This window comes from Micropterus salmoides, unplaced genomic scaffold (assembly GCF_014851395.1).
Source record: "Micropterus salmoides isolate LMB-PRFRI ecotype aquatic unplaced genomic scaffold, ASM1485139v1 Ms_hic_scaffold_18, whole genome shotgun sequence".
Lineage (NCBI taxonomy): Eukaryota > Metazoa > Chordata > Actinopteri > Centrarchiformes > Centrarchidae > Micropterus > Micropterus salmoides.
Window position 1 is genome coordinate 10,434,213 of NW_024040928.1, and position 26,569 is coordinate 10,460,781.

General features: G+C 40.1%; 1 protein-coding gene across 2 annotated transcripts in view; it reads right to left on the bottom strand.

The window, feature by feature from the left end:
* Positions 1 to 3,156: 3,156 nt before the first annotated feature.
* LOC119908816 (MAM domain-containing glycosylphosphatidylinositol anchor protein 2-like) overlaps positions 3,157 to 26,569 on the bottom strand; it is a 198,822-nt gene continuing 175,409 nt past the window's right edge. For both annotated transcript variants that reach the window (XM_038726693.1, XM_038726692.1), the window contains exons 14-18: positions 24,712 to 24,867; positions 21,762 to 21,923; positions 15,138 to 15,268; positions 14,524 to 14,620; positions 3,157 to 10,787 (exon numbers count right to left, since the gene is read on the bottom strand). In XM_038726693.1, the coding sequence (XP_038582621.1) occupies positions 10,699 to 10,787; positions 14,524 to 14,620; positions 15,138 to 15,268; positions 21,762 to 21,923; positions 24,712 to 24,867 (635 nt within the window). In that variant the 3' untranslated portion in view covers positions 3,157 to 10,698. The remainder of the gene's footprint in view (positions 10,788 to 14,523; positions 14,621 to 15,137; positions 15,269 to 21,761; positions 21,924 to 24,711; positions 24,868 to 26,569) is intronic.

A 26,569-nucleotide genomic window follows, 5' to 3' on the forward strand; every position in this document is an offset into this window, starting at 1 on the left:
ACATCTTTGTTTTTGTGATGCAGGTGATGAAGAAAACAACAAAGCAATGCCTCATGGGCTGTTTACTCCGCCTCTACTCATATTATTATATTGTTGACTTGAGTTATTGTTTTCAGATTATTTTGGTCTGTCTGAAATCTTTTGAATCTTATTTAAAAACACTAATTTAGGGTTTATTAAGAAAAAAAAAAGATGCACTAAGGCAACAAAGAGTGTCCCAGCTAATAAATGAAATAAAAACCCAGCGGCGGTGTTACTGAAAAAAAAGTTGATGTGTTTTATTGTCGAAAGCAATCAGCTTTAATCATCTCAGCTGAACAGAAATTAGTTTAAGCACAACGGGTGTTGATGGCGAATAAATGAGGAGTGTTACTTTAGTGATAAAGCTCTGACGACAGACACGGTCGCCTCCTGTTTGCCTGAACGACTTTGACAATGCTGGCATTACTGAACAGATATTGTTGACTGACATGGGGAGCCCTGTCAGAGGAGCATGAGCAGACAATTAGCATTCCATGACATTTTCCCATCCGTCCAGAAAGCAGAGGTGGCCCTGTAAACAAAGTGCTGTTGCGGTGCATGGCAAGGAGAAAAGGGAATAGAATGTAATGTAAAATGGCATTGTTCAGTGGTTGAGATACCAGGTGCGCATTCTAATGCGGATCTACAGGGCAACCTCTGGCTGGCTGAAACAAAGGAGGGAGACGATAAGGGAGTGGACGAATGGGACATGCAGCAGGATAATTGAAAGTGCTTGGGATTTTAAAGGCCAAATGCTACCAGAGGTTATCAGCCGCAAAAACAATCTGAATTTTTTATGGGAGTAACTTATTATCCGGACAAAAGGGAGGTTTGTCACGCTTCACAGGACACGCAGGATAAAACAAGATCATAAAGGCCACAAGCAAACTTTAGAGTGCCTTTAATGCACTGTAAAATTACTTTTAGCACCTTGTGTGAAGGAACAACATGTGGATTGTGTACTCAACACCCTTTTGAATAAATGTGCTCCAGTTAGCACAAGCCGTTCCCTTCCCAGTAATTGTCTGTGAATTGGAACAAACTCCATAATGTGGTGTTGATGTTGTTTTTTTTTGTTGTTATGAATACCCACACACACATACAAGAGATCACCACTCGGATATCAGTAAAGAGGCTTACATCATTGCTAGTTACCATGCAGGGCAACACAAATCTGAAAATAAAGGTGAGAACTGCAGAATATGACATAATGCGTTTCTGATTGCCCATCCTAGAGCTACAAATTCCCACAACAGCACCGTGGGAGAAAGACACATCGACACTAAACAATATTGTTGAGACAACGAAATGTTTTGTCATGTTGAGGATGCCGCATGTGCTCACACTCACATTGGCGTGCTCCCACACATCCTACACAAAACACTGCCATAGCATTCTCTAAATCGGCGAGCAGCCTTAGGAAAGCCCCGAGGCTAAAGCGAGACTGATGACAAAATCTGCATCTCATAAAACTGTAACACTCTCCCGCTGTTCCCTCGGGGTACAGGGCTGAAAAACACCACAACTGGCAGATTCCTCCACTCCTGCTAAAAAAATAACAACTTGCCTTTCAGGAGTATGGACACAGCTTGGACTACAGGAAAGCTGACTATATGTTGGAGAGGGCCTGTTAGCCCCTGGAGCAAGGCCTCATTGTGTGGAAGGAGCCAAAACTGTGTAAACACATCATCCTGACATGCATTACTGTATTTGTCAGTATTGTAAAAACAGCAAATTGCAGCCTGGCCTTGTAATAACCTTTTATGACTGCAATATCTTTATAGTTCAGTAATAGTTCACAATGGTGGTAAATAAAAGTATGCTTTTCTTGCTTTCTTGCCATGGGTCACATGAGAAAATTGTCAGTAAAAGTCAGAAAAATTCAGTCTCATGTTAGTGCATTAAGAGCCAGGAGACGATTAGCTTAGCCAAGCATTAAGACTGGAAGCAGGGGAAACAGCTAGCCTGGGTGGGAGTTAGATCAGAAGACTGATTACACACTTATTTCTGTACTGTTAATATGAAGCTATAGAGTCAGTAGACAGTTAGCTTAGCTTAGCATAAAGACTGCAGGCAGCTAGCCCGGTGCTGTTGAAAACAAATGTTTTCATGGCGAGAATGTTGTCAAAATGTTGACAGCACATTATCTTAAATGCACCCTTTAGAGTTTTGTTGCAAACAAAGTTTCTGTGTAGCCTACATTTAGTGTTACTCACCAAAAAACAGGATGAGTGCTATTCCTTCCTCATATTTGCACATTTTTCTTGAAAGTTTGAAACCTGCATTATTTACATCCATGCTCACGAGCTTGCAGTCTTTCTCACTGCCTTTGTTGTCACTTAGTGTGTTTCTTGACACATTCCCACAACCTTTTAATCAGTGGAATGATGTGAAACCATTTGCTGGAATGTGTATTGCGTCCTTGCACTAGAACAAAGTAAACGGAGAGCCACAAAACCATTTCTTCATGGCATTAATAGTTGTGGATAAATAAATTTAAAAAAAACTCCAGATGGAAATTTCAATTATTGACTATATGAGTCCATAATATACAATTTTTATGACTTTATGTTTATTTAAAAAAAAAGTTTGTTCAAAGAGGTAGATTGCTCAGGAAAAAAGAAGAAAAGTTATTTCATGCTGTGTACAGTATCTTCTGCTCAGGCTGCCACTATATAGGCTTTTCCTCATTCGGGGCCCCTGCTGGCTAACCTTTGGATGACTTTCAAGTCTTCCGTACACCATTGTTATTCCTCAGTCTTTCCCTCAGATGTCCTATTTTCGCCACAATCACTTACATGCTCTCAACTCTGAGAGGAAAGCAAGCATGCTAGCTCCTCAGAAGAACCACAAACTGGGAAGTACTGTCAAAAGAACAATTTGCACAACACAAAAGCTTTTGTTTCCCACCCCTTATGTGGGAGACAGGTGGTCACTGCGGGAATGACTTGGCTTTCACTTTGAAAATGTACGGGGACAAAAGTGTCAAGTACAGGCAAGCTACAGAACCAAAATTTGTGTTTAAGCACTAAGCATATACTATGTGACATTGTATTCCATTATATCCTATTCTGTTCTACTTTATTATGTTCTAATCTCATACCGTACTATGGGAAATTTATTTGACACAGCACATAAAATATTCCTTTTCTTTATTTTTTCATTAGTTGCAGGTATGGCACAAAAAATGGGTGATAAATCCAAAGAAATACAGTGAAAAAGAAGCCTGATCATATATAAATATAGAGCACAAAACAGAGAAGAGTGACAGGTCATCATTACAGGGTGTCGGCACAGAACAAGATAAATAACATCACTGTAACACAGCTTTCTCAACAACCATGATATTACACCATCAAATGTCATTATTTTCTGGGATATTTTCAAGAGCGACGATCGGGGGTAGGGTGGACAATTTCTTGACTATGGCACACATCTTCATCTTCATCTTGTCATCAGCTGCACTGACGGTAAATGACTGGCCAAGTAAAATCGGAGTCTGTGCAAGCCTTCATGTTGCTCCTGCCTGGCCTGTGATTCAGAGAGAAGAAGAAAGCCATCGAGAAGTAGAGCAGTGAGACTCCTACACCAGAGACAGTAAGATACCAAGAGGTGGCAGTTTTCCCACTGGTAAAGTTGTCACACTGAGCAGCCATGGCATCAAAATAGCGACATACTGCTTCTTCCCTGACAGAGTAAAATGAGATCTTTGAAATGTGTCTACCACTTCTAGTTATTTAGTAAGACTGCAGTCAGCCCCCTGTCGAGAAGTCACTCGTTACCGCCTAGCCACTGTGTGAAAGTGAAAGAGACTCGCCGCATTAAGATGGCAATTTTACTTTTGAAAAACATTCACAGTGGTAATGTTTCATGTTTAATATAACAGACATTTTGCTCTTGTTTGAGTCCTTCATAAGAACACTTTTCAGACTACCAAATTCACTTTGACTGCCAATTCTGTCGATGCTGGTCGAGCCTAACAGTAATGCTGCACCCCCCCCACCCCCGGCATAAATTCTCTTTGCCAAATCAATACCATGAAAGCAGAGTGTGTATAGTGATAATTAGGGCTACCAGTGGCAATTATGTCATGCTAGTGGAACTGAATGGTTATTCGGGGAGCTAAAATAGCGTGATGAATGGCACAATGTGACAAAGCCCTTCTTAGGTTGAAAATGAGAACATTTCTACCCAGAAAGAAATGTTGGGACTGTTCCTTTTAGAGACCTTAGAAGCACAAGGTATTAATTAAGCATTTACATGGTGGTGATCATAATAAATTACCAGTTAATTATAGCTATAACTAAGTAGGTAAAAATGTTAAAATTATAGCTGAAATTCTTTAAAAACACCCAAGAAACTACATTACAGTTGGAAACTTCTCGGGTTTAGCAGCATAACTGAGCAGAACTTCACCTTCTGAGCAAGATCTTTTCTACTTATAGTTTATAATATTACAAGGTATGCACTTTCTAGGAATTAAGGCAATACTTTGTTTTAAATTACATTTTCTCACAGAGCAACTGGTCATAGTTCTACTCACATGGATAGGTTTAATGAAATTTACCAAAGAACCTGGGGAATAGTTTCAACATACTGCATGTTGCAGCAATTATGTTCAATCTGCAGCCTGCACAAACCCTGATGTGTAACCACATCCTTTAATGCAACAGTACCTCCATTTTAATGGTATTGATGTAAGCACTGGGTACATTCATGCACAACTGCATGATTCATTTGTGTATTCATAAATGCGCAAAAGAAATAACAGATTTTTAAAAAAATGATCTAAGGTGAAACAACATTGAAAACGCCCCTTGTTTGTTTCCTTGGTACTCCAAGACCTTACCAAATCCAACAATAGGTTATTTCCTTTTCAGTTCAATTAAGACCAACATATTCCATTTATGTTACACAAAGGTAGAAAGTCAAGTGTGTCATTTTATCAGTAAGAAAGGTGAAACTCCTTTCTGAAAGGAAAACACTATCTCTCTACTGCAGACTGCTTCCCTCCTCCGACCTACCAAATGGCTATTGCCTTTTCTATGCAATGAAGATCAACGTGTGTTGTTTGTTTTCAGCAATGTTACTAAAGAAAAAGGCAATTTCTTGTGTTTACTGTGACCAGTACAATGCAATGCAATGCAATGCAATACAATACAACTGACCCAAAAACCTTATATATAATGTTCAGTATCTGTCAAAACTACAATCTTTAGCACTTTTTTTGTGTTGACTGAATTCTATGGTGTATTTTCAGGCTGTACTTTTTAGTGTTTTTATATGATTGCATCATATTGAAATGTGCTGTCCACTGTTTACTGCACTCCCATTTACTGCATGGAGGAGCAAAAACATCACAAACTTCAGCTTCATAAATGACTGCACAGTTAAATCAACACCTTTCTGACACAACGTTAAAAACAAATAACCATGTGTCAGTCAGAGACACGTAATTCAAGGAATTGATGATTTAAAGCAAATTATTATATTTGGTGGAAAAGGGTCTGCTGTTTGAGGGAGCTCTAAGAATCTGAGCAGCAACAATTGCCAATCCTCCCTTAATAAACACATACATTAACAACAGCAACAATATAGCACATAAGGACTAGGCGGTGGTAGGGGCTGCAGCAACAGACAACATTGGTATAACGGTATTATCTAAGTATTGGTGAAAAGTGCCAGGCTATAATAGCCACGCTGTACACTTGCATGAATATGATTGGATGTTACTAGTCATCTGACAGCCACACAGCTGGTGATTAAGCCAGTGATTGGCAAGCATGAGCGAAACAGCTGATGCCAGTCAGTTGATGCTAGTGTGCTCTGCCTGCCCTAATGCTTTGCTCAACTTGAGAATGCAGTATTCATTACTGAACAGTTGCATTAGATTGCAGTACCTATATTATACACATTCCAGTTCTTGCAGACAAAATCTAAAATAAATTGAGACCTTTAAATTTTATTTTATCGTGAAACTGCTTTTGAATGTAATGAATATCAGATCACAAAAAAACAGTAGACATTGCCAGAATGTGTAGGTGTCTTTCTGTGAGGCCTCAACTTTCTGTGATTTACGGAGTTCACAGAAAGACAGATGTCTTTACTTGTTGTCAGACATTACTTTAACCGCTAACTGTAATTGCCGTTAACTAGTTAGCTCAGTTAGCCCAGCAGCACTGCCTCTCCCAGTGACCCAAAGCTCATGTAGTGTTATTAGAAGTGTAAACACCAACACACCCCCGGTGTCTGGGCAGTGTCATTTTATAGGATGTCTAGCCACACAGCTAACAGCAGCTACAGTTAGCAGTAGTTAGCGGTTACTTTAGAAACAAGTAACGTTAAAGCTATCTGTCAAGAAACTACTCATTCACTACTCCTATCTAGTGAATTGTTTGGAGAGGACATTATAGTGAGCACAAATCAAAACAACACTTTCGGACACTACTCCAATCAATTTCTCTGTGCTGTTAATTACGTCTTTGCTGTTGGGGAATCGGTTGGTGGACTGTTTTTTCTAAAAGCACAATGCATGATGGTATATAGTGCTTGATTAGTGACCATCGGTTGTACACTACTTTTCAAAATGCATTCTGGGATACTTTGAGTCAACTATATAGGGTATAATAATTCTCACTATACATTCGGACAGCTCCACAAAATGTCGAGCTCACTATATAGTCCACTATAAAACTTTCTATAGTATAGACCTTCAAGTGGCTGCTGTGAGAAACATCTAATACTGTGTGTTCTGGTGAGAAAAACAACTCGCACAAAATATCTTGGGCCGAGGCACTGTAATGTAAAAACAAACCACTTTGCGCACACATTCAGCACGCAGACTAATCTACAAATACCTCAAACCCATTTCCCCTTGTTAGTTTATGAACACTTCACACCTTCCATAACTACAGAAGCCTCTAATCATCAAAATAAAGCCAGAAAACACTGTAAGAAAGAAAACTGTCACACAACACTGTTTACATATTTCCAAAACTGTTAATCCCCCCAATTGTTCTTTGAAGTAGCTTAGAGGACTTTTATCAATAAATAGAGCAGAGCTGAGTGTGTAAGCGACTCACCAGGCTCACATCCCCTGTATACAAAAGGGCAGAGACTGACACAGGGTGTGTGAATTGCACAGAAATTGAAATAGGATATGGTGAGAGTTGTACTACCATGGAAACAAACAATGATTCCTTTTGCTGTACAATTTCATCCACGGCTCTGGCAAAAGTAGACAATATTTCCTTCACACAGACGAATACTTTGCACAAATATGAATGTACCCAGAATTTGATCATATGCAGCACAAAAGTAGGATAAAATGTGGTCTGCCATAGTTTTTGAAAGGCTAATACTGATTTAATTCCAACATATACCAAACAAATAATAAGAGGGAATATCCAGGTTTTTTCAAAGGTGGTTATTATAAAGAAATAGTTTGACATTATTTGCTTTGTGCTGAGAGTTAGATGAGAACATCAATGTGCCAATTTGTTAGTCGGGGGGCAGTCACTTCCTGATGTCTCTCTCAAGCTCATGATGGCAACCCTCTCTCTGTACACCACAAATTGGTGTTTTAATATTTCGGGTTTAATACATATTAAACAAACAAAACATAGGTGTTAATTTGTGAGCTGAGGGAGTGCTGGTAGGCAGATTTTGTTACCTTCATACAGAGCCAGGCAAGCAGTTTCCCTTGTTTTCAGTCTTTATGCTAATCTATACTAACTAGCATTCAGCATGAATCGACCAGGTGCTCAGGGTAGATGTAAAAGGAACAGTTACCAAAATATCTTAAGGAACTCAAATCCATACTTAGTAACAGTTACGACTGCATGGGGCACTTTGGCACTTTTCATTACCTAGGAGGATATAGTGACTAGGCTAATGGATATTTCATCTGAACTTTTAGTTTTGGAAATTGTGTCAAAGTCTGTTTCAAAGTCAGACAAACTTCATATTCTTGATGTGTCCAAACAACCTATGAAAGTCTAGAAGTTCTCATCATCGAAAGCACACACAAAAAAACATATGTTTTAGTAAAACATTACATCTAGTAAGACTGTAAGAAAAGAACTCCCCCCAGAACTCCATTTACATTCATTGTGATCCACACAGAAATGAAAGAAAACCAAACAAAAACAGAAATGGATAGCAGATAATACCTGTGATTATGTCTCTGTAAAAACATCGTTCAGACCATAATGATATTTTAAAGATGCCCTGAAATGCTCATCATTCTGCTCTGTTTTGCTTATTATATTTATCTTCTTTACATGTATCAGTTTCTTATCACACCTATTGTACACAGCTTTATGCTCACACATGTACATGACCCAGTCAGACCAAACCAGGCTTCTACTGAAGAGGCTACATATGCTGAACAACCACAACACCAAACTGAACCTTTCCCAGAACTGCATTCATGAAGATTTCATTTATATTCTTGACTGGGTTCCCTTTGTGTCCTTTAGTGTTCTGGTTGCACTCTAAATATGAATGTAACAAGTAAAAAATGGTCAATTTGCTGTTAAACGTGGACTATTTTCAGTGTTGAAAAGCCTGTGGGAGTAGGTCATGTATGTGCAGAGAAATATAAAATTAATTTTATATGTTGAGACTTTAACCTGTATGTTGTGCTTCCTGTACTCCAACATAAAACATTTATCATAAACCTTTGAATAGAGCTTCTTTAACATTTACAAGTTATACAGTTACCAAATTGGTTTACTTCTTATGCTTCCATCAGCTTTGATACTTAAGCAATGCAAAGGGAGACAACAAGAAGAGAAAAGAAGTTAAGTCATCTTCAACAGAAAAAATAAGAAACAAGACACAAGTCCTCAAAACATTTGTCATAACCAACAATGAACGGAATTTTTCATTTTCTTATTTTCTCTTTTTTACAATACATTTTTTAAAAACCCCGCTGGTTAAGGTTATGGTCTCAGGTAGATCTTCCACAGTCAATCTTCACAGTTTGTGTAAAAGCAGAGAAACATTCTCGCTAGAGTAATAAAATATCATGACTATTATTATGGTCATTATTATCTTTTATTCTCATATTGTTCCATATAAATGGTGGAGGATAGGGGTGAGGCGCATCGCCCCAATCAAGAGCCTGCAGTCCCAAAGTTTCTACTCCCCTCCCTGTACAACACAGCGTTTTATTCAGCAGTTGTTCTTTTCTTTTGTTAAAAAATGCTCGCCCTCAGGGAAGGAGAATTATGGGAAGAGAGAGTGGGGTATTCATTTGACAAAGTGTCTTTATCCTCCTGTATGATCTTAAACTGTCTCTCTGCGAAAAAAAGATCCAGAGCCTTTGCTGCCGCTGTTTTCTTCCAAGTTGTTTCCAAACCTGGTCTGCCAGCACTGCCTGGTCGGCCGCCCTCACATTGAACTACGCATTGGCATAGGCATAGGCGCATGCACACAAACAAACGAACAGACGCTCGCTCTCTCGCTCACACACACACACACACACACACACACACACACACACACACACACACAGGCAACTGTCCCGTCAGGAGTTAAATCCAGGTGTAGCACAACCACATACTCCCTCTGATCACGCATGCCCTCCCATCAGCACTTGTGGGGCAAAAGAAACATATAGAAAATAGCCCATCAGAGGAAACATGAACAGAGATGTGTCCAATGTTGATTAACACCCAGGCTCACGATTCGGTTTGTAATCTGAAGGCACTTTGTTTCATGGCAGAAAGTAAAGTGGCTTCTGTTCCACAGGCGGACCGCTGACTGAATATTCGAGTCAGGCCTCACTACACCTTTTTCTACTCTCTGCCTGTTCCTCCTCTCCCTCCACTCTTCCTCCCTTTATCACACCTCCTCTCTGCTCTCTTTCCACCGCTCCCTCACATTTCAGCTCCAGAGCTTGAACTCCTCTCTGCCCTCCAGTCCAGCTGTCTGCACCTCCGCTGATTCTTCTGCATTTATTGTTCTGCCACCATACTGTCGGTTGGCCACTTGGACTCGTGAGCACAGTGTTAAAAGTTACATAGGCAGCTACAGGGGAATAAGCAGACGGAACCAAATGTTGCCAGAGTCCTTGTTTTTCTACAGTACAGCACCAAGCAGATAAAGAAATGCCAAGGTGTGATGTGAGGCTGGGCTAGAGTGAAAAACAAGTGTCGGTGATTGGCATCTGGTGCAAGAAGATGAAGATAAAGATACACAGAGAAAGGTCTGATTCCATGTATTTGTAAGCAGGGAAATGTGATGTCCTCTTCAAAAAGTCAGCAGTGTCTATATTCTGCCACCTTCCAAAGATATTTTAATAACATCATTAAATTGTACTTGTGCTTTACAAACTGTCCTTCCTCGAAGCTTGTGAACTCTTTCACCAAAGTCCAGGCTTATTCATCGCCCACCTGTCTTTGTGCTCGTAAAGATGTCCCGAGTCCTGCACCGAGGAGTGTTTTCTGTAAAAGAGGTCTCTTTAAAAAATTTGCGCAGCTTCTTTATTACTTTTTGTGTAACTTTTTTATCACAATTTTTTCTCTCTTTCATTAATTTCGGTCCCTCCGTGGTCTGTCAGGGGTCCCCTGCTGCTTTCAGGATGCATGAATCTTTGGTGACTGGATGCCGAGGGTATAGTTCACAGACGGTGTGTCTGAATATTTGCCTCTGAGATGACAGAGAGAAGGGTCACCTCTGACCTTCCAGCAGGGTCATCACCATGGTGACGCATAGCAGCCATATATGGGAGGATGTGGATAGAGACTTGGAGCTGAGATCTACATAGGAAGAAGTAAAAGAAACAGAAAAAATGGTAGCTGTTGATATATACGCCAAAGGACGAAACACAAACATCTCTACAGGCACAAAAAAAGAACAGATGGATACGTAATGTGCAAAATGTGTTTGACAGGAGTTCGACATTTTGGGAAAGGCATTTATTCACGCAACCGGTCAGCTTAGCTTAGCACAAAGACGGAAAACAGGAGAAACAGCTAGCCTGACACTGTCAACTAATAACAAGTTGCAATTTTACAGGAGGTTATGTGCTGGACTATTTCTTTGCCGGGCACAATGACTTCCTGGAGAATCAGTTTACCTTACGGTGATGACTCCAGAAAGTCACTCCTCCTGGCCAAGAAATGAAAATAACATAACCCCTCTTAAAACCAAACTTGCTTTAACACTCTGGGTCATGTACAAATTAAACAAACAAGATATAGTGTGTTAATTAGTGAGTTTCAGAGGTCCTGGTGGTGTTGGTTGACTTAGCACTGATCCAGGCTAATTGTTTCAACCTGTTTTCAGTATTTAAGCTAACTATCTCCTGGCTCCAGTTTCATGATCTACAGACAGACTTCGACAAGAAAGCAAATAAATGTATTCCAAGAAATGTCAAACTATTCCTTTAAGGCACAACGCTGTATTGTACGACCAGCTCAACAACCATCCTTGAATTGAATCATCAGTCAGAAGTCACCTACGATCAGCCCTCGTGAGATATTTCTAAATGTTACACAAAGTCACGTACGATTCATCATGTGAGATTAAATTCCATGATTCATAACATTATCCTGTCCTGATACTGAGCGGCCACTCTTATAAGTCCAATGAATTAATTTTGTCGCTTTGAATCATAATGGATCCAAGTGAATAATCATCTTGCAGTAATAAAAATAATACATCTTGCTGACCTGGATTACAGACTGTACGTCTCTTTTTAGATGCCTGGTTATGTTCCCCCAATGACATAAAAAATGAAAATAAATGACCTGTTTTTATCTTTGGTATGTTAAACAAGACATGGCTAAGTTTGAGAAGTAAGGACAGGAAATAATGTTCCTACAAACATAAATTGCATCTTTCTCATCCTACCAATGTCACCTTGTCAATGGCAGGCCATTTTCTGTGTCCTGTTTTCAGTTTTTACCTTCTGTTTGTTCCTGCAGCGCAATTACAGTGCTCCACTCAGCCAGCATGGCTATTATTCGTGTGATTACAACAGTGTTGCCATGGCAACCGCATTTCCCACATGAGATGGCAGTTCAACGCTGGAAAGTGTGCAAGATTAGATCCCCTCTCGTAAATCTCAACCTTGTCCAGGTAGGTAGAGTGAGAACCAGGGGCTGGTTGCAGAAAACACCTGAGGTTTTCTCCTTATGTATGACACTAAAGGCTAAATTTCTCCTTAGCTGAGGAACTTACTTAAGGCGGTTGCACAGAATCCCTGAAAAGGTTTCCTTAGTTAGGAAAAAACATTAAGGGATTTACGGCATTGAAAGAGATTTTTCAACAATACAATTCTACAGTTTCCATGAAGACCGTTTATTTGCTTGAGCTTGTGATAGCCTAGGCTACCTGTTATCGCCTTATTGTCTCACAAATAGTCTCCTATACACAGTAAAAGAAATGTCAGAAGAAAAAAGACAAGAAAACCAAATTGGTCAGGGGAGAAAAAGAAAATACTTCTGTAGGATTACAACAAACGGAATATCCACAAACGAATGTTGGAGGAAACTACAACAAAAATGTATTTAAAAAGTGTGGTGAAGAGATTCATCCAAAAGGTCCAAAAGAAATATGTCAAATTGTCTGTTCTGGCCAAAGAAGAGATCACTTACTACAGGGAGGAATCCAACTTTAACTGGTAAAAGTAACATTAACGTTTAACTTAAAGTTTACTCCCAGCCTAACTGAGTTAGCGCAACGGTTAAGGTTAAACTAAGGTGTGTGTGTTTGCGTTTAGATTTGGTCCTGTCTGTTTATGTCTTGTGGAGTTGGTCTATATTGTTCTGTCTTCTGCTTGTTCTGTGTGGTGTTTAAGCTTACTTAGTATCGGTCTTGTCTCTTATCTTATTTCCTAGTCCTGTGCCTTAGTTCATGTCTTATTGTTCACTTCTGGTCTGTGTACTTCTGTGTTGTTTTGCCTGTGTCTGCCCTGAGTTCTGTATAATCCCAGCTTCAACCTATATTTCTCCGATATGTTTAGTGTCCATTAACTTGTGTTGTCTGTTGCCACCCAGTAATCTGCGTGCCTGCCAGTCTCTCTGTTTTCCCCTGCTGTCTCTCTGCCTGCCTGTGTCGTCAGTACTGAACCTTGTCACCTGTGTTGCTCCCGCCCTACTTGTTAGTCCCTGTGTATAAATGTTTGGTGTTTCTGTTCATTCTGTACTATGAAGGGATTTCAACCTACTCAGAGTTAACTCGGGGTTATCAGGCAAACTCAGGGTTGACAAACTCTGACTGCCTGCACTGGAGTTAAAAGGTACTACGAAGGTGGATAAGATGTTGGTTAGTTGAGTCTTTGTTAACTTAATTGGAGTTGGCGCGTTCACATAAAAGGGGTGTGTTTGGGTTCAAGTTTTTTCGCAACGTCGCATGCACCGTACTTCTCCAGAGAAATGCACGTTGATTGTGTCAGGATATGATGAATGTAACTGCAAAATCTAATATCGTGGCCGCCGACAAAGCCAGGGTGGCTTGTTGGCATCGCATGGAGTAAATGTGTAGCCTAATTATCTTCACAGTGTTCTTATTGTAGTTCAGATCTCTTTTGTGTAATATGATTAAGATGTAAGGGTACAACTGCACATAAGGTCCTTTGTAATAGGAAAAAAAGGAGCCAGCGTAGAGGGGGAATAATCCGAGACAAAATTTTATTTCCACCATTAATATACAAGTAAAAAAACTTGAATATTCTAACATTATAGTCACACATTTATGAGAGAAAATAACTTTGCAAGGCTGCAACATCACACACACGTCTACCGTGTATTATGCATGCATTGGAAAGTTATATTAAACTTCGCAATTGGATTTAGCAGTGAGGAAATAGCCTACTCGTGAGTTTAGCCCACAATCACTATCATGCACCTCAGAGACTGAGTGATTTTTTTTTTGTGACATTAATTTCCGATTTTTATTACTGCAAAGTTGCCACTTTTTTTTTTGCTCGGTTTATTAACCCCTGGCTCCGTATTTTTTGGACACGTAAAATAGTCAATCTAAATATGTGAAAGCACTTTTTCAGTTACATCTCAGAAACTGTCTTTTCACACTGTCACAAAGTTACTCCTGAAGTTACCCGGATAAGCCAATTAACTCGCTTCGTAGTACAGGCCACTGAGCATTGTAGCGTGTACATGCGCTATTATCTGTCGTCGGAAGAGTGTTCTGCCTTTTGCTGTGCTGTTGATTTTGGATGTTGCCAGTCCCTGAACTGCATCTCCGCTCCTGAGTCTTGCATTTGGGCCCTCACCTGTTTTGTGCTCAACCTCGACCCTGACAAGGTGGGTCCACCTCCAAAACCTCTTTCAAAGTGATGGTTCTACACTGGTGGGAATTACTAGCGGAGCAGAGTCATTTGGAAAGGTAATCTTCAGTTTAAGCCTAATAAAAGACATTACTGTTAAATAGCATGGCTGTATAGTTAACCACTAAAACCTTCTCCAGTGAGCTCAGATGAGAGGGACACAAGAGGGGGTGCACGAGGTGGAAGGAGGTGGTGCTACTTACTGGGCGGTGGGTCTCGACACTCCCCTTCCTCCAGTGTGACATCATCGATGGCGATGTCTCCCTCGATGCCTGGTCCCCGGATACCTTCGAGTACCACCTACAGAGATAGAAGTCTGGCTCGTTATAATGTTAAGCCTCGATAGACCACAAAAACAAGAAAATTAGCAGTGCACAGTATAATTTAGCTAAATTGCCCAGTGGGTGGTGGTATGTGTTTGTTTCAGTTTTTAATGTCACAAAATTTTAAACTAAGAATGCTTGTGGTGTTGGAACAGTCGAGAGAGAGTGGGAACAAAAAAAGAGACAAAGGTGCAGCTAAAACTATAATTACTTTCCACAACTGCAGCCGTGAAAATGATGGAGGATATTGCAGTTCTATATTCGCTACTTACAAAGATTAGGCTTTCTGATGGCAAAGCGTGAGTGATATTTCTTTCTCAATAGCAAACACTGTCCACTTCTCTGCTTAATATCAAGGCTTGTGAAGTGCTACATCAATATGCAGCCCCCAAGGAAAGTAATACTTCGCCATACAAACACTGTCAGAAAAGAAAATAGAGGGCAACAAGGGGGATGCTGCTGCGTATTGGACTGATTACCCGTTTTGGCCTCACCTGGAAGGATGCTGTTGGATGGATGCTTACTTTGGCCTGCTTCCAGCGGTCACCTTGGTTACCACTTAGCGACCATGCGGGACCCTCAGAGGTCGTTTGGCCCTTCTGCTTTAGGAAGGCGTTTAGTGTTCCTGCATGAGGGAGAGAGACAGTTACACACACACACACACACACCTCTGTTATATGGTCTCTTTTCTTTCTCCCCCGCCATCCCATCCTTATTTAACTCATATCAGGGTTTATTTGTATTCGTAAAATATAAAACAAATCAAAACAGACTGCAGTGCAACAACAGTTGAGATCCCCTGAACTCACTTATCTAGTTTATTTATTTATTATTTTTGTTTTATCCATTAGATGTGGGTCAGAATATAAGATATAATATGTAGGCAATTTGTTACTGTGTTCAGTTAGCTCAGTTGGTAAAGCGCAAGACTCTCTCCTAGAATGTTGCATAGGTTGGGAGAATTTATTTATTTTTCCCTCTTCAACAAATTGATCATGAGGGAATTGTTTCACATGCTCACAATACAGCATGTGCTGTCTGCATTTCGGTGTTTCATCCGCATCCATCAACCTACGGACGCCTTTTTATTTTTCAGAGGTGTGTCAAGCAGGCTACAGACTCTTTTTAATGTTCAGAATTTTCAGAAAAAGCTAAAGAAATAAAGCATTGCTGCAGAAAACGTTCTCACTGTTTTATTTTGCAGGCAAAACCACTGAAGAGGAAGTGATTATGTGAGTAACTGTTGCTATCATGACTGAGATCTATTTCAGCAACGGTATCAAAGTATTTATTTATATTTTTTGCTGCTATCAAAGCACCATAATCTGACCGCAGACAAGACATTATTGCTGGCGGGCAGTTTTGACGAGGGTCCATAATCACAGAGAGAATTAATCTTGTAAAATACCTTTGTAAACTTGATCTATTATGTGGTTTATAATGGACTGCGGTGTAGAAAGAGTTACACTCTTGGCTTACATTTTGCATGCTTTTGTACTGAACTGAAAACGGTATCCTAATCATTTAAATCCATAACTTGCCATTGCTGTCTTAATAAAGTCTTTTTAAGAACTTTATGAAACTTTCATGAAATAGATCATAAGAGTGTTAAGAAAAACCTTGCAGTTGACTGATCTGAACAAATCCCAAAAAAGAAAATGAGGAAGAATTTATTTTTCAATAGTACGTAACTATATAAGACATATATACAGGCATATTTTATCTCTATTAAATATCCTACATCTTTATTTCTTATCTTTAGTATTGAAAAGTACTGTAAAACCAACAGATTAAAACCGCAGCAATGCATGTATCTTTTCTTTTATTTTTTTTACAGTAATTATACTCCTTTCTTTGACATGACCACACACAAGGGGCCTCCATAGTGAATTCCAGAAATTGGATCTACACTTTAAGTTTAATATTCATCTCCGTCTCTTGCATTTCAAATGTATGTATTCCTCTGCATTCGAAGCAGAGCTAAGCAGTAGCAAAGGTTAAACGCAGGTCATATGAATTGATACATTTATTAAGGTGGGGTTCTGCAGGTGATGATAAATTATTCTCTCGCTCATACTGTATTAATCCAAATTAATTATCACTAATGGGCAATGTGTGATGAGAATTTTTTGGTGAGTGTGAATACTTCCCCTGTTGAGAACAGTTCATCCTAATTTATCATTAGTTTCAAACGCTCAGTCCAGCTTTCTTTTTTGTCTCACATGGATTTTGGTCTAAAGCTGCACAGGAAAAACTACTGAATTTCAAATTTGAAACCAACTCTACATTTGAAAATGCAATATGACAGATCCATTTAAACTGAATTCATACATAACCCTTACTATCACACAGAAATACTGGCTCTCATTGAAAGAGAATTGACTATATACCAGGTCTGAATTGAAGACTCCCCTCAGTGAGACCTCTTGTCTGGCCCTGGGCTTTGATATAAAACTGTCAGATGATGACACCGAGTGCAACCTCTTTACCCTCCTCTCCAAACACAATGATTGTGTTGTTTTCTTATACACCATACAGGAAGACAGAGAAACAGAGAGAGAGAGAGAGAGAGAAGAAAGAGAGACAGCTGTATCCTCCAGCAGTCGGCCAGCGAGAGCAGTATCCAAAGACCCAAATCAGGTTAGCATTGACACCATGGCGAAGCCCAGCAGACCACTGCTCTGAAGTCAAGCGAATTTCACAAGTATGGAAAGCAACACCTTTTGTGTCAACACAACTGGTGAGCAAAAACAGCAGCGACTACAATTGCAACCTTGCTTTTGATGCATCTTTGCCTCAGCAAGGTGCCTCATTACTTTACAGCCCCCTTCAAAAAAAAACCCCTTCTCTGTGTGGAAACAAGTGAAAGCTATACTGTATGTCCATGTTCATATTCTCTCATCAGCACGGTATACTCTTTCCCTAGCGACAGCACAATCTCCAGTGAGAGATGAGCTCTTGCACAGAATATGACCTGCGGTTTCATCTCTCGTTGAAGTGTTTAGGATGTAGGAGGATTCTTGCTGAGCTGGCTGGCTTACATTTTCTTTGAACTCATCGTGATGTAGGTGGTTATGTCAATGTCATCACATCCTGAGCAAAGGCATATGCTGTATATTCTTTGGAGTAGCTTTTTTTTAAAGGAATATCTGTGGTAGACACTTGTGAAATTTAAAAAGATCTGAGAAGAGAAAGATGAGTCTGGTGAGAAATAGCTCCTGGAAATTTTCAATTATGTAGTGAGGACAAGGGGTGTGTGTGTGTGTGTGTGTGTGTGTGTGTTTGGGGGGGGGGTGCAGTACCACCCTCCTTGCTAATGAAAGCATGACTCTATTGCTTCTCAGAAGGTCAGGCTTAAAACAGACTTGCTTGGTGTGCTTTGCTGGAGACTTAATCCTATAAACAAATGCGACACGGGCTCCAAAGGCAAACTTTGATGTTCGCTTCAGTAATTAAGTGTGACCTTGTCCCAGGTATCTCCCCAATAGCTAACTACGGAGGAGTTTCTTTGAGCCTGTGCCACTGTTCATAAGTGTGTGGGCGAAACTCCTTATTGACTGATTCTGGCCTCCAGCGCTGCCGTGCCACAACTTGACTGTGACTCACCTCAACAGCACAGCCCCAACAAGCGTCAAAGTCCCAGCATTTTCAGCCAGAGCTGTGCCACGTCTCATGGTTTAGTGAGTCACAGATCAAAATCCAAAAATGCCTTCAACTACTTAAAATGACAAAGTTGAAGAGGAGACAGTATACAGGAACATAGATTATTTGGACCATTTGTCATAAGCATGCACTTCTCTTGGCAGAAAATATCACAAAGCAACATTCCTGTGCTCAGGGATGAATTTTCTCTCACGGCCGGAGAGGGAAAATACCAAATGGAGCGTAGCTATGGAGGATCTGAGCTGGGTTTCAAGTCCTTGACATTTAGCTCATTCATCATAACATGCCACAGTCTGGGCATGGGCTTCACCACAGACGGGGGAGGGCAGGGAGGAGAGGATCTGGCTAGCGATCAATTTGAGCAAATTGGAAATGTCATGGCCTACTCAACCTCGGCAGGGAGCCGGAGGAGCTCTCATCTCCCCGCTGAGTCGCCCTCCGACACCTCCATCCTTATATTCTCACCATCTCCCTCGCCTCCACCTCTCCAGATGTTTGGGCAAACCCCCCCATCTGGTCACTTCCACTCTGCGTTTCCACTGAGGACAGCTGAAAAGCAGCCAGGTCAAATTTCAGACCTTATGGAATTCTTTTGTCAATTTAGTGTTAAGCTTAAAGGGTCAGTTCACCCAAAATATAAATAAAAACAGTGGTATTTAGCAATGGAGGTAAATTAAGTTTTGTTTATAGCAGGGGAAATGTATTTTACAATTTACATTTTCCACAAACAATGTTCTGGTCACTCATAGTAATTGCACTGAACTAACCAGGAGAGCTCACTAGCTGGAGGTCAGTGGTCGAATTAATCAGAAAAATCCCTTTCACTCAATAGAACAATATGTAACTCTAGTTATATAATTAATGCAAATAAGAGTAGTTTAACAAACTTCAAAGGGAAATCAAAAATTGCAACGACACAAGATTCACTCAAAAAAAAATCTCATAAAAGATATATAAGCCAGTGCACTCAGAAAGTGAGAGTAAAAAGAAGAGAGAAACTGAGTGGGATGGAGTTGGAGCAGCAGGTCCAGCAGAAGCTCTGAGCGGAGCAGGTGGAGGGTGGAGATGGCGCTGATACCACCGATGTCTCACTAGAATACTAAGGCAAATGCAGCCAAATCCTCGCTGTAAACATCTTGTCAAAAGAGAGAGAAGCGCAGTTGCCAGCCTGTAGTGATTACACACTTTAATGAACGACAATTCAAATTTAATGAGCACAAAAATGCAACTCCCTATCCCCTCTTAGAGTTTGTTCACTACCACTGCTCTCGTTTTCTTAGCGTCACGTTGTTTGTTATATATATTTTTAATGCTTGTATCTGTTTTTTTTGTTGATTAAAATATATGTTTACTGAAGAGGTATTTTTTACTTAACTGGACATTTCTGAGGTCCCACATAACACAAATAATCTGCCAAAGCTTGAACAGTTTTGTTTACTTCACATGAGGGACTTCTGTATTTTTTGGTTTGTCCGTGCTTTTGTCACTGGCTTGAAGTGGATTGGCCATAGAGAAGGTGATCTCATGTACTTCCATGCATCAATCAGGACTTAGTAATATTTAACACAGAATCTGATGGCAGCTGGTGGGTAATTTGTACTGTCACTGTCAATCAAATCTGATCAAACCACACCAACACAGTCCTAAAATATAGAAGTAGATTAGCAGAATTTCTGAATGTTAAACCCGTAATTAATAATACTTAACAATGCTTTCTTAAACTTTCACTTTGATTGCTGCTTAATTAGTCATGAATATTTAATTGTTCATTTGTATGGATTTGTTAATTGTTGCACCCGTTTGTTGGATTTGAAAATATCGGACTTTGGTACATCCTAGTGATAAGATACAAAAAGACACACTGGCGGACAACAATGTATGCCCATCACTGTGCGTGTCAGCCTCAAATGTCACAAAATGTGCTTCAAGGATGCTGTGCTTATAATCTATTTCCACACTTGCTTTGCATGTGAACGGATCACTGAGAATGGGCTTCAAGTGTGATTTAACAGACTTTGAAAAAGTCATGATCATGGATGCCAGATTGCCACTGCCAAAACTGTAGGGTCACTGAGCTTTTTTATGGTGCAAACGTCAAAAGCGATGGTCCACAACACAAGAGAGGTGCCCTTGGTAGATAAAAAATTTGGCCTTATAAAGTAATAACCAGTACAAAATATGTTCAACAACAACACCGATTGGTGCTGGACAGTTGATGACTGGATGTGGTGGTCCAGTTCCAAATGCACCAACACAGGAACCATCATGCATGCTTACAGCTGTAGAGTCTGATGTGGGAGCTGCATTGATTTGGGAGGAATTCGAGTGACTTAAATTGGATTGAATATCCAGAGATCGATGCCTTTTTTTTTAACAAGTAAAGTATTAAATAGGTTTGAATTCTTTCAGAACTCCAGTACGATCCATAAGTAGCTCGCTAAATTAAAAACAAACATTTAGAATATCGTTATGGTATTATTGTATATGCTTTCAACAGTGCTTTGAGTGCACAACATCAGTTTTCCGTCGAAACAGGTTTCTGCCTTAACAGCATCCTGCCCAAGTGATACCAAGATGGCCCTGCAAACCTACCCAGCGGTGCCCCTTACCTGCCTTATGAACCTGTACAGTAGCTACTGACATGTTGTGAAGCAGAGACAGAGAAATCACAAACATACAAACGGCATGCACTCAGAGCAGGAGAGTTTGTGGTCAACTGAGCTTGCAGATGCTCTGCCATCTTCAAATGAGCCATACATGTTTGTTAAGTACATTCAGTGAGGAATGTAAGAGCTAATGCCCAGGAGTTGTGTACAAACCTTTGAAGGGGTTTGTTGCAAAAATGAGATATCTTTTGCTTGAAACATCTGACAGCTACACTTTTGCACACAAAATTTAAGCATAAAAGCACAGAACTCCGCACCGCACCTGCCATGGGGACAAACTCTCTGGAAATTACTGAAATTCTGTTGCTTACAGGAAAAAGTGGTGCCTTTTTTTCTCAGCGTGAATACTGTGTTTCCTGTCTCACACGTAGGCGGTGGACAGAAATTTCAAGAATCTCATCTCTCAGTTTATACTTCAAAACCAGTGTGATGTCCCACAGATGCTTGATGAGGGACTTTTTTTTGGTAAATAACATTTGTTGTGTTTCCTCATTGGCTGTTATTTAGTTACGCACAGATAACAATGCATCCCCTTCATTTAGCAGTGGATTGCCAAAGCAATTAGAAATTCACTTAAAGTTGCTTTCACTGATCAAGCAACCAAAAGCACAGAACAGTGACAGGTTCCTTAAAGAAAGAGTGTAATTATTCTATTCTTCATTTATTTCCATGAACACTGAATATAAATTAAGATGATGTTTTCAGCAGAGGATATATGGCAGATTAAATCCAAGTGCAACACAGGCTTTTGTTATGCCGACTGGGGACAATGAGAAGAATGTATCTTACCTATGTGTTTTCCATACATGTGGTAGAAGAAGCCAAAGCAGTACGCAGGTGGGTTGGTGATACCGTAAGGGTTTTTAGGTGCTACGTTGAAAAACGGACTCACAAGCCGTGCTTGGTCCCCTTCCTTCCGTGGTCTTGATGTCTCAATGTACATGTAGAAACCTTGAAACAAAGGGACACATAAAAACATACATGTAGACAATTTTGAAGTTGCAGCTTATCTACCTAACTTGAAGCTGCATTGCTTTTTTAGGCAGAGCAACATTTAAAGCATAATTATGGTTTATTACAACTAGTCTTATTTTTGATGATCATTTTTATCAGTTTTTTATTATACAGGTTGTAAACAAGCCAACATGTAGCCGGATTACTTAAACCACTATCTTCTGAGGTAAAAACCAAAGGTGACCGCAACCCAAATTGTTGGGTAATAGTTTTGTCATTTGCCATTGCTCTCACTCTAGTCTGGCAAACATAGGGGTTTGTTTTAAAGCCCACCATTGTCTGACAGCTCATGTTTTATACCCCCTTAACACATTCCCAGATCTTCACAATTAACCAGGTGAATACACTGTTATTGTTACCTTTAGGACAAATGATCAAAATTACACAAATAAGACTCAAGTTGCAATAAACAAGAATGAACTTTTTTACGCTAATTACCTCAGGACACAAGACAAAGTCACTGTGCCTCATTGGAATTCTGCACAAACAGTGGATGTACCCTTTGATAAATATGAGAGCTTTTGTCAGGCAGTGTTCAGAATGCCAAAACTACTTTCCGACTGCCTACTGATACACCAACTAATTATTTGTCACTGTAAACTCTGAGAAAAGGCGAGTTCTTGTTTATGCTCAGTTGCTTTTTCAGCATGTCTGTGATAGCATGATGGAAATGAAATCTTCCATATTAGAGATAAGGAGCAGGGCTTTCTATGAAGGACAGTTCTAATAGCAATACCCGGGGAAAATCGAGTAACCCCAATAACAGCTACATTAATACTCCCTCTAACATGAACAGCAGCGGTGACGACAGGGAGTCAAACAGCCCTCTGATTGTGCTTGAGCCACATAATCTGAAGCCAATCTCTGCCCTGCCACAGGCACAGGGAAGGTAGGTAGTGAGCGGCTCCACGCCCCTCCAGCCAAAATCAAATGGAACATCTCCCTCAGTTGAATCTCATATCAGATAATTATACGCAAAGAGAAATGGGGCTGGTAATGAAATGCTGGACATTTTGAAACCATTAGGTCATTAAAGCCAATGCATTATTTACCGCTTCAGCTGCTGCTGGTGCCATAGCACCATAATAGGCACTCATATTCTACCACAGATACCTTACATCCTCTGTTTCCTACAAATCCAATTTTGGTCATTTTTTATTAAGTTCTCAAATATGGAATACCTGCATGTGTAACTAACATATTGAATACTAAATACTGTGTTCCTCAGGTTTAGGTACCCATGGTAACAGCAACAGAGACAGAGAAAATAAATCATTGTTAGATTGTGCTGCATCAAGCAATTGGTGACAGAATGAGTACAGCTGAAATCATCTAGTATGCAGTTGGGAACACTTGAGTCTTTCCAACTTATTTCAACATTTCAGAGAAGTGGAACTTTCTGAGTGCATATATTGTATAAAGGTACAACGTATTCATGTTTCAATGCTGCTAATTTTATATCTCCCCATGTAATTTAACAATAACATAATAAACTCACACATTCACACATATACTATTAGCAACTTAGTGGAGTTTCCAATTCAATTCCAGCTTATTTGACACATGTTTGACTGTTGTAAACCCAGTGGTAATTACTTGAGTATTGACCTGTGTCTACTATTAGTAATAAAGATTCACCTAACTGATCACTCATCCAAAGAATCAATTAACTGACCCTTCACTAAGCCCCATTGCGATGCATGTCATGCTTTCCATTCTAGTAGGGCACACATGAGGTTTACAATGATAACAGTTGCAGTTTTACATTCATAGTTATTTTTGAAACAATAGGTCACAAAGACTTATGTTGACCAAAAAAGAGCTTTCATTTCTAGCCAGTGATCAGCAGACCTTATCAGTGATAGCTAGCTAACTAATTAATGCTACCTCCATGAATTGGTTCAAATGCCGTCGCCGGTTTTAAAACAAGAACCCTGTAACCCAGTGTGTCTTAAATATGCACTTGATGGCTACATACAGTACATGATTTCGAGCTAAAAGACTTTTCACGGAAGCAGAAGACATCTTGTGTCCAATTAATTTGCATTATTTTACAATGTGGAAATCCCAAATCAGACAGGAAATGTTATTCAAAGCTGATTGTTTTTATGTGTTTTAAAACATGTCCGGTGATGATCTTTTAAGACCTCTCCCAGCTTCTTAGTATTGTTGAACAGTAAACCAAGAAAACATGTAAGATTGGGCTATTTTTACTTTCCATGATTGGATGTTTACAATTGAAAAACACACAAAGATGAACAAGAACACAATTATATTTATGCTTTTCGTGCTTTTTAACAGTATGTTTCAATTTTACAAGAGAAAAGGCTTTGAGGATGATGAACAATGATGAGTTATAGGCTATAGTGTCATCCAGGACCAGCTTCCATACAGCGTGGAAATACTACACAGTGGATGCACCAGTCTTGATAAGAGCTTTTTCTAGAGTAAACTACAACCCTATAAAAGTAAGCTAATAAGCTACTTTGCCTTGGCATTAACGCAAGGTTACTACCTACAGGAGTAAGCTAGTTAGCTGAGAATGCAATCGATTTTTACATTAGAGCAGATAAACACACTGTTTAATCAGTTTCTTACACTTGTACCTACTCTTGTTCTGTTCTGTTTTACTACAGCTAAACTATGATTGAACAATCACTGTTTAGGGAGGGGTTTAGTGAACTGTCAAGACTTAGGTCAAGGTTAGACTTGTGGAAAAACTTACCCTGCTTAGAACCACTGCGGTCACCACTGGGTCCGGTGTTGGGTGTATACTTGGTATCGCGGGTAGCAGCACTATGCCGCGTCCAATCAAAATCATCATTCTTGTCCTGGGTGAACATGCAGATGGGTTCCTCCTCAAAGCTGCAGTGGAACTCTCCTGGTGAGCAACAGAGCAGAACCAGGCTCTTACATTCACATCATTATGAAAGAGTGAGAAGTTATACACTGCCTAGAAGATACCGTATGTGTGCAGTGTGACAACTACTGTATATTTATGAGATTTCCTGGAGTGTGTGTGTGTGTGTCAGGGGGATCTACAACAGCAACATCCTAATTACACCAAATGATCTGGTGAACAGAATTTCTAAATTAGGATGTGACCTCTCGCTGACTGTAGTGCAGATGTCAGTGGGTGTGTTTTGTTTTTCCCTGACAACGACAGTTTAGTTCATTTCAGAAAGGAAGTCTCTGCAGAGAGAGTGCTGCACCCTGAAAATGCCCAGTGACAGAGTGTGTGTGTGTGTGTATCAGAACTGGTTATTATTTCAACACCATATCAGCTCACTACTGAAGCATGGTGGATGGGATTCAATAAACACACACAGCCTTAGTAAGTAATATTAAAATACAAATATCATCTGAAAGAGGGTGGAGACACTAAATCATGTTTCTTTTAAAGGTATTTGTGTTGTGACATTGTAGAAGTTGTATTATGTGCATAAAAAGTAAATCTGTTGAACTGTTCATCATTTTCAATAGCTCTCTTTTGTCATGATTGAAAGTAAAAATGAGTTGATTGTCCTTGGATGTTTTGTAGCGTCTCACTAGTAGGACTCTGTGTAATCAGTTTGTAGAACTGACAGCGCCTCCCTCCTTCCCTGTCACTCTCTATCTTCTCTGAAGTGGGTGTAGAGATATTGGGTGCGCCCTCCCCCCGTTGCCCTCCCTTCTCCTCTGTTGCTCTCCATGCCCCTTTGGCTGCAATTTTTAAACTAGTGGAGTGTTCAGGGAGGGAATGAAGGGAGGGGGTTCGACACCCTTCAAGAAATAAAATAGTAATTGTAACACTAGCACAAGGTTATGATGGGTCAGATGTAGGGGAATGTCTAACAGTAAATATAGGCCTACTAATGAGTAGTTGGAAATCATGCATGTGGGGAACAATCCGCTCAGTTTAATGAAGGGGTAGCTGCAGGATCAGCAGTGTCAAAACCTCAATTTAATCCATGTAACAAACAAAGCAAAACACCTAACCAGAGGACATGGTGCTGCTGAACAGCAGTGTCCTCAAAGAGATAGTAAAAAGGAACATTTAGATTCAGGATGCAGGCATGTGTTCTGATAAATATTCATTGATTTATTAAAAAGTAGCTGGGAGCAGTTTGGAGTGGTGACCTTGAGAGGAGTAGAATCTGCAGCTTTTACTCAGGTAATGGAGGTAACATAGACTGAGGTAGAACGTGGGTGGATGGACCGAGGCAAGCAAGAGGGCAGTGATGCTACGAGGCAGAGAGAGGGAGAGGAAGAGATGGAAAGTGAGAGCAGGAAAGAAAGAAGTGGTGGAGTGGGAGAGCGGAAGAAGGGGCTGGGTTGCAGGCACTCTTGACTCTTCTCCTCATAGGCATGCAGATTTAAATGGAGGTCTGGCTTCTGGCGCTAGACACTAACGCCCCCATCCACTGTGAGCTAAACTAAATGTTTTCGCCTTCTGTGCCCAGGAGCAATAGGAAGATTTGGAGGAGAGGCAGAGGAAGGAGGGAGGAAGAGCAGGCGTGCAGGTAAGATAGCTTCCTTCAGGGATTTGGATAATGATGTTGGTGATTAGGATGTTTGTTATTATGTTGGCAATGTTTGTGTGA